Source organism: Dermacentor variabilis, chromosome 2, assembly GCF_050947875.1.
Source record: "Dermacentor variabilis isolate Ectoservices chromosome 2, ASM5094787v1, whole genome shotgun sequence".
Lineage (NCBI taxonomy): Eukaryota > Metazoa > Arthropoda > Arachnida > Ixodida > Ixodidae > Dermacentor > Dermacentor variabilis.
In genome coordinates, this window is record NC_134569.1 from 180,377,008 (window position 1) to 180,384,855 (window position 7,848).

The 7,848-nt window shown below is 45.7% G+C and overlaps 1 protein-coding gene across 1 annotated transcript; it reads right to left on the minus strand.

The window, feature by feature from the left end:
- Positions 1–1,911: 1,911 nt before the first annotated feature.
- Positions 1,912–2,503, minus strand: LOC142571091 (uncharacterized). The gene is made up of 2 exons (XM_075679383.1): positions 2,159–2,503; positions 1,912–2,097 (listed from the first exon to the last, which is right to left on the minus strand). The coding sequence occupies exons 1-2, from the start codon at positions 2,501–2,503 to the stop codon at positions 1,918–1,920; spliced, it is 525 nt and encodes a 174-aa protein (XP_075535498.1). The 3' UTR covers positions 1,912–1,917.
- Positions 2,504–7,848: the final 5,345 nt, after the last annotated feature.

The following is a 7,848-nucleotide window of genomic DNA, read 5'->3' on the forward strand; positions in this document are numbered from 1 at the left end:
GTCCTTCACTACGGCTTGCCTCAGAAGTATGTCGAGGTTTTGAGAAGCGAAACCCTGGAGTATAATTAAAGAAAAATGTATTTCAGAGCAGAAGTTGTACGCTGGGCAAGAAAAAAAAGTTTAGGTGGCCCTAATTACGCATCTGTGGGCAACAAAATGCGGATTATGGTTGCCGCGAAAAACAAAGAAACGTGAACTCTTGTTTTGCAGTTTGCGCATGCGTAACAAATTTGGGGTTTTACGTGCCAAAACCACTTTCTGATTATGAGGCGCGCCGCAGTGGGGGACTCCGGAAATTTGGACCACATGGGGTTCTTTAACGTGCACCTAAATTGAAGTACCACGGGTGTTTTCGCATTTCGCCTCCATCGAAATGCGGCCGCCGTGGCCGGGATTCGATCCCGCAACATCGTGCTCAGCAGCCCAACATCATAGCCACTGAGCAACCACGGCGGTTCGAAATCAGAACTGATGCCAGGGCTTTCAATGGAGTTGCGCAGACTACATAGGGCTCGCAATTCTCGGCCCCGGTGTCTAAGGCTGCGCGGAAACTGATTTTCCATGACACCTGTTAGTCAATGTATACTTTTGTACAAGCGTTTTATGTGGACAAATAAAAAATAAAAGGTTTCTTGTATCGTGGCTTAAACAATGACAATAACTATAAAAATACAAATTACGAGAAGAAAGTCAATAGCAACGAAAATAGTGCCCGCGCTATGTGTGCTTTCACATGTACTCGTCTAATGAAACGCGATACTCGCACCGCCTGGCGGCCGGTGGGAGCTGATCGATCGCAGTGGAGCGCAAAATGCAGTCACAGTACATCAGAAATGCTCCAACTTTTATGCGATACACAAATGCGTCAACTGGTTGCTGCCCACCGGCGCTGTAAACAAGCTCACGTAGCCACGCGCTTCGAATAACGCGTTTCACTCCCTGGGCACTGCACGTAGCGACTCATAATTGTTTAATGCCGAGTTCACTTGATCGCTTTCGCATGCAAGTTAACTCCTCGCATTTGTCTTCCTCGCACTCCGTACGCCCACCGTTGATGGAACGAAATAGGATTGGCCTCGTCCGACCCTGGCAACATGTGCCGGGAGGATATGAAACTCACTGTATAGCATGTGCGCCTGAACAAGTTGGGTCATTCGAGGGAACAACTGGGCACAGCGCGAAAGACGAGAAACACACGAGAAAAAGGAAACGCGTCGTCGTCAATTCGGTTGATAACGAGATGCGCTGTGTCAGTGTTTGATTTCCTTAAGATGATGATTTCTTGAAGATGTTCGCAAATTTCGGTGCGGGTAAAACTTCGGAGGTCAACGCAATGTAGACAGTTTTTTGTGTGCGCTGTCTCGCGTTTCGCGCTGGACGTAATAACGCAGGACCTACTCACCGAAGGCAACTTGTTACTTGTTAAAGCGTGGGTCCTGACTCCAGCAGGTTTCATGTCTTCAGGTAGCCTATACGAGGGTTTATTGTTTAGTAGCCTGCTCTTAAAGTTCACGCACTGCAGCATTGGTGGGATAGACGTTCCACATCCACCGCCATGGTCATGAGGGGTGCTGGCTAATGAGGCCCTGTTCAGATGTTGTACGCACACATAAACCTTTACTGCACAATTTTTTATTTTGCCATAAAATTATTCATCTCGTTGCAGGGAACCATAACAATAGCTGTAGTAAAAAAATATCTTCAGTGGACTTTTGCACTTTGTATTGGCAGAAAAAGGGCACGTTGCATATTTGCAACAACGAGCACATAAAGAAAAAGTTGAGGAAAGCCCGGCTTATTGTGTTTCAAACTGTAGCATTTATTTACATGACAATCAGCAAGGGGGAACACGTCGTACAACAGAAAGCTATTTCACTTGCTTACTTGAAAAGGTTGGTTCTATGCCTTGAGCAGTAATCAGTAAGTAATGAGAAACGGTGGACTCATTTTGTAGTGTGGTGCACAAAAAAAGCAATTGCTCTTGTTTGTGGAACAGAGATGCACTCCACACTTAACGCAGTAGCTCATGCAGATTCCTGTGCAGCCTGGAAGCAAGCAGCGCTGCCGCTTCTTGCTCCAAAGAACCCAGTGACCAACCTGAGGAAAGCAATGAAAATAATGAGTACTGAGACAAAGCTTCTTAGATGAGAAATAATACATGATCTAGCCTGACATCCTCAGTTGGAGTTGATGGTCCCTTTTTTTTCTTCTCATCAGAGGCTTGTTCTATTGACTCATTGCTAGGCCTTCCTCGCTTTTTCAGCGCCGTCTTCCCAGCCTTGCAGAGTGATGCAGCTAGGTCCGTCCTGAACTCAGCCAACGGAAGTAGCCTTTCAGTGTACTGATCGCGTTTTTTCATGACGTTCCTCTTGTAAAGCAACCAAGCATTTACAGCTGTCAAGTCAAGAATGTGCAGAAAAACACGAAAATAATATATTTTCGACCTCAAGTAGGGACAGTAAATGGAGATGAGGGAGTTCAAAAGGTCGACGACGCCTCCCATGTGCGTATTGTAGATGGTGATCACTGCAGGGCATGGTATCTCACTCTGCTCTTTTTTTTTTTGACGATCATACCTTGATGCACTTGTAGCAGGCTGTGTTTCAACAAAGGAAGAGAGCAAAGTCACTGCTCGGGTATCTTGCTACCTTGTGCATGACAGTTCAATTCCATCCACAACTACAACCCTCTCTTCAAAATGTCCTCTTCCTTTTTTTTCATTTCTTGCTCGCTAGGCAGGCTCACTGCAGGGACCCCGTTTGTCCGCACAGTACCAATGCAGTGTACAGGGTCTTTTTCTAGGTACACCTGCAAACTTGGGCAGTTGAAATAGTTGTCGAAGTGCACTTTGTGGTGTACGCCTCTCGGAATCATTCTACTCAAGCAAAGAACAACATTTTAACTCGCTCTACAGTCAGGCTCTCCTGAAAGTCCTTGCGCCGAGTTCTCTTGTCCGGTATACACCTCCAATTTGTAGGAGAAGCCGCTTACACCGGAGAGCACGAAAACATTGTAATCCCATTTTTTTGGGTTTGTTGGGAAAGTACTGCTTGAGGGAGCTTCTACCTTTGAAGGGTATAATCTGTTGATCAATAGACAGATGCTCTTCAAGAGGCACAAGCGACAACTGTTCATTGATGGTATCAATGAGACGACACACTTTCGTAAGCCGATCTCTTCCTGGCGCGTCCTTTGGGCCGAGAGTACTATTGTCAATGAAGTGGGTGTTACGCTTCAGTTTTTCAAAGCGACCCACAGGAAAGTTGTCAGCCACTTGGCTAACCCTGGTTTCTGCACTCCAGTAGCACTTCGAGTTCCTCATTTGAATGATCGACATCCACATGCGGCACGTCCAAATAAACACTCCGATCTCTTCTGCGGTGGTACAAAGGGGCTGACTCACGTCTTTCTGGAGCGCGTACAAATTGCTCTGATCTGCAATTAGCGAAATCAGCGAGCCGTGGAAGAGAAACTTGAAGTATTGGAATGGTGTCTCTAGTTGTAAAATGTACTCTGGGAGTTCACTTTGACCAGAGAACTGAACTGTCTCCGGATCTCTGACTAGATTCGCCTTCTTCCAAATGATCCTTCTCTTAGCTTGCATAAAGCCGTGGTCAGGTGTTATTTGCTGTACCTTCGTCCTCGTCGGAGCATGCACTCGACTCGCTTGTGCTGTCACTTAGCTTTTCGAGATCAGGTTGAACATCTGCAGCCCAAACAGACAGCGATATACAGGGAATAAAATGAGCGGTAAAACAAAGCGAAATGCAGATATAGAAAACAAGGTGTCTCTGTATATTGAAAGAAGGCGGAACCACTATGCACGGTGTCTTCGCGGCATAACCAAAAATTTAAAACGCAGGAGCACAGACATAAGGGTGAAGCCGTAACGATGCGAGACAGCAGAGCGCGCGCGCACACAACCTGATAAAAAAATTCGGGCATTCCCCCAGACAACACATTTCACACACGATAAATCCAAACAGACTTACACTCGGGGTCGTCGTCACTCCCGGAAAGTTCGCTGTCTTCGCTATCTGACGGAATTGCTCGGCAATAATAGCGTTTAGGATCCATTTCTAGTTCGAGAACAAAAAACAAACCCATTGAGCACGTTGTTGCAAATACGCAACGTAGTAACCAAGGTAGTAACCTTCCGTCGCGAGAAACAAACTATTGCGAGAAAATAATGTTTTTTTGCCATCTAAACGATTAGGAGGATGTATTACACAGCTTAACATTTTTTTCCACAGGTTATTCCGTTCAGAAAGGCATATATAACTGGAGAAACTCACCTGTATAGCTACGTGCTGGCGCGAGCAGCGTCCACCATATTTGTTTGGCAATAGTTGGGCAGAATGAACACAGAGGGCAGAAAATGAAGACGCGTTTTTCAATCTATTGTTGCAGAAATGCAACATCGTGTACAGGAAGAACCAACTGAACTTAGATTTAGTTTTTATGGCCGTTTATCGGTATGTTGCATATATGCAACAAGGTGCAGTAAAGGGATAAATATCCAAGAACGTGGACGCGCTAACAGCCACAGCCGTAGCTCAATAGGTAGAGCAACGCAGGCGTAATGTGGATTCGGCTCTCACCAGCAGCATATCTTCTTCTTTGCACGCTTTCATTTCCCTCTAGATTAGAATTGTTACACTATTAAACCTACATACAACTTACCTTGTATTTTACTTCGCTTCACTGTATGTTGGCTTCATATGGTTGTGGTTAAACGAAAATTGGGCCCCTTGATACCCCTTCTTCTCATTCATTCTACAAGGAAGGTCATATATAGAAGTCACGACCGAGACGCAAAGACAGCCGTTTCTCAATACGTTGTGTGGTTTTTTAGGTGTCCTGTTCGGTTGTCGGGTTCTGCAAGGCTAGCACAGTAAACAAAGGTCATGTAACTAATTATTTCAGAATATGATTGGCCTCGTTTGTCTGTTCACATACTTCCCCCCTCCCTTCCCAGCATACAGCAGGACGTACACAGCCCATTAAGTGTATCACGCACTGAGGAGTGGCCGGCACCCGTTCGGCGTCTCTTTAAGCCCTCACATCTGGCAGCCGGCGTGCCGAAGCTATGACGCAATTGCAGGGAAAATCCGGAGCAGTGACTGTGATCAGGCTAATGAATAAAAAAGCTACTTCTCAGCAACGTCAGTCATATAGAACGCAATACTCTCTCCTTTTAGAGAGTCGACCGTTCGGATGAAAACTCTTGCGATAATTTTTCTAGGTAGGCTTCGGCGTCGACACGCACATTGCTACGTATTTTTCTTTTTTTTGTGACAAAGAAAACAAAGAGAAAGTACGGCAATCCTTGTGATATATATTTTCTGTTTTCTTCTGTTTTCTGTTAACTTGTTTTTCTGTGATTTCACCAAAACACTATGTTTATTGTTTTCTCGTAGCGTTAGAGTATTTGTTCAATATATTTTGTTCCATGAAGACAATAACTATTACTGTCCTGATGACTATAGCTTTCATGTAGTAAGAAAGAGCTGGGATGGTGATTGTAACAAATCCTACGGTAACTGATAAGCACGCTACGTACAATATGCCAGATGTGACCACACCCCCGTGACATCTGGCGCCAAGACAGGCGCCACTACAGTATACATTCAAGTATCTACTCTATAAATTCATATAGCCATGCCCAGGGCAGCACGACTTGCCTGATGACAGCTCCATACTATTCAGGAACTATGATCGGTTGCCTCATGCATACCAGATCTATCTCCCTATACTTGCGTGGTTGGGGGAGTCGCTCGCAAATGTCAACTGTGGGTAGAAAGAGACGTACAAATCGCATTTCGCTCACAGTATTGACGACCAATTTTCACCTGACTGTTTCGGGAGCAATTCTGTTAAAATCAAGAAAAATCCTATCTTTGGCCATGAAAAGAAGATAAGTCAGTTTTTAAAGGAAAATAACTTATGATTTTTCTACTAAAAAAAAATTTAAGAGTAAAACTGCAAATATTCTAATTTTTTTCTAGTTCTTTGAGATTAATATTTTTACGGTGTCGGAATCGACACATTAGAGCGCTTTTCAACATCGGTTGTCGTGTTGTCGTGCGTCGTGCTTTCGCGGTGCAATCGTAGTAACACTGGAGACGAGCAAGAACTTGGAGGTCGAGCTAGCGGCTTCTGGTCGTTCACATTGCTGCGAGAGGCGATAAGGTTCCCCGCCTCGACCATCCCTTCAAAGTGCGTCCCATGTTTGCACGTACGAATCTCCTGCGACAATCACCACTCTTTCTAGCTATTCATCACTGGAATAAGCTGCCAAAAGAAATTGCTTCTATACGTGATCATGACTCATTTGTTAGTAATTTGAAGCGCAGTTTTACGCATGTTGGGTAAAAGCAGAATTTTATGCCTTTGACGCATTGTAAGTGTATCTACATGCTTTGTACGGAGTGTTGTTGTTGTTGTTGTTTTCATCATGTATGCAATTCTCTTTCCTTTTTTTCTTTTTATATTTTCTTGTTGTATTCGGTGATCGTTACCCCGGTGTTCTATATTGCCTTCCCCCCTAATTGTGTTTGACATGTCCTGTTGTTAACCCCCCCCCCCCCCCCCTATGTAATGCCCATAAAGGCCTTTAGGGTATCTGAATAAAAAAAAAAGGATGTGGCTAAATCTCGCACGGTTAGAATCTCTGGAAGGGTGTCAGCCATGGGCCATCATCGTGCTAGGGTTTGCGGGCATAAGTGCTGCCGTTGTAAATTAAGCTGTGCATTCATATATCCTCATTTATTTCTCTATCTTTGCATGTCTTGCGTGCAAATATTCTTGCCCCGTCGTAAGCATTTTCATGCTACCCAATGCGCTTTATTTTAATGTGTTCCGTTTGGCAGACATTCGACGGAGCCCATGTGCCGTGGTAGAGATGGTCTGCTCCATTTGTAGTTATCGACTGAATGGCTGAAACAACGCCCGCGCTTTAGTTAAGGCCATAGTGCGCTAGAGAAGTCGGCTGTGGATATCGGCCATGCACAGAATATCGGCGTCACTCTCTCTGGCGTCAAGGTTCGTGCTCAGTCGCAATGAAGCGCCGCACGTACTGCACTATCAGCGTCAAATGAAACGGGAACGGGAACAGCGGAGCGCGTGGCATAAGCAAAAGTGAAGGTATAGTGCGCGCCGTCCAGTCATCACCATTGACAGGTGCGCACATCAGATTTGGCCGCACTGCGCTCGCTTGGAAGCCAAAACAAACGGCCGAACGCGCTACCACATGGGTGAATCTATGATGACGATGCAAACTGCACAACGCGCACCGCTGTTCGCGCGGTGCGAACAGCGATGAATACCACTTACGGTTTCGGCAAACTGTGCGACAGTACTCACCGTAAACTGCAGATTTTGGCTTGTCTTCTTTTATTTTTTCCTTAACATGTAAAAACCAGAACAGAAGCGAAAATATCTCACTATATGGCGATCGCGCGGTGCGCGGTAACCGAACGGCACGCACTATACCTTCACTTATACTTGGGCCACGTGCTCCGCTGTTCACGTTTCATTTGACGCTGATAGTACATTGTGACTATCGGTATATCGCCAGAAATGCTCAATCACCGTTGCCAAAACAAAAAAAAAGATATCTGCGCAAGGAGGGATGCGTCGGGTGACGCGGTTCGGTCGGTGCATCCGTGTGTAACCTTCATTGGGTGCCGATATCTCGCTGCGCAGAAGAGTTGCACGACGGTCCGACCAGTCCGACCCTCAGCATTGTCGCAAAACTACCCGACGCGCCTAGACCCGATGGTTCTTTGACGAGTGCTATACATGGGTCCAGCCGGCTGCTTCGCGCTGGTCCTCTGGTGCGCGGCG

Coding starts and splice junctions, on each gene's coding strand:
- LOC142571091 (XM_075679383.1), bottom strand. CDS start 2,503: ATGGGAGGCGTCGTCGACCTTTTGAACTCCCTCATCTCCATTTACTGT. Junction 2,098..2,158: donor AGGATGTCAGGCTAGATCAT/GTATTATTTCTC, acceptor TGCTTTCCTCAG/GTTGGTCACTGGGTTCTTTG.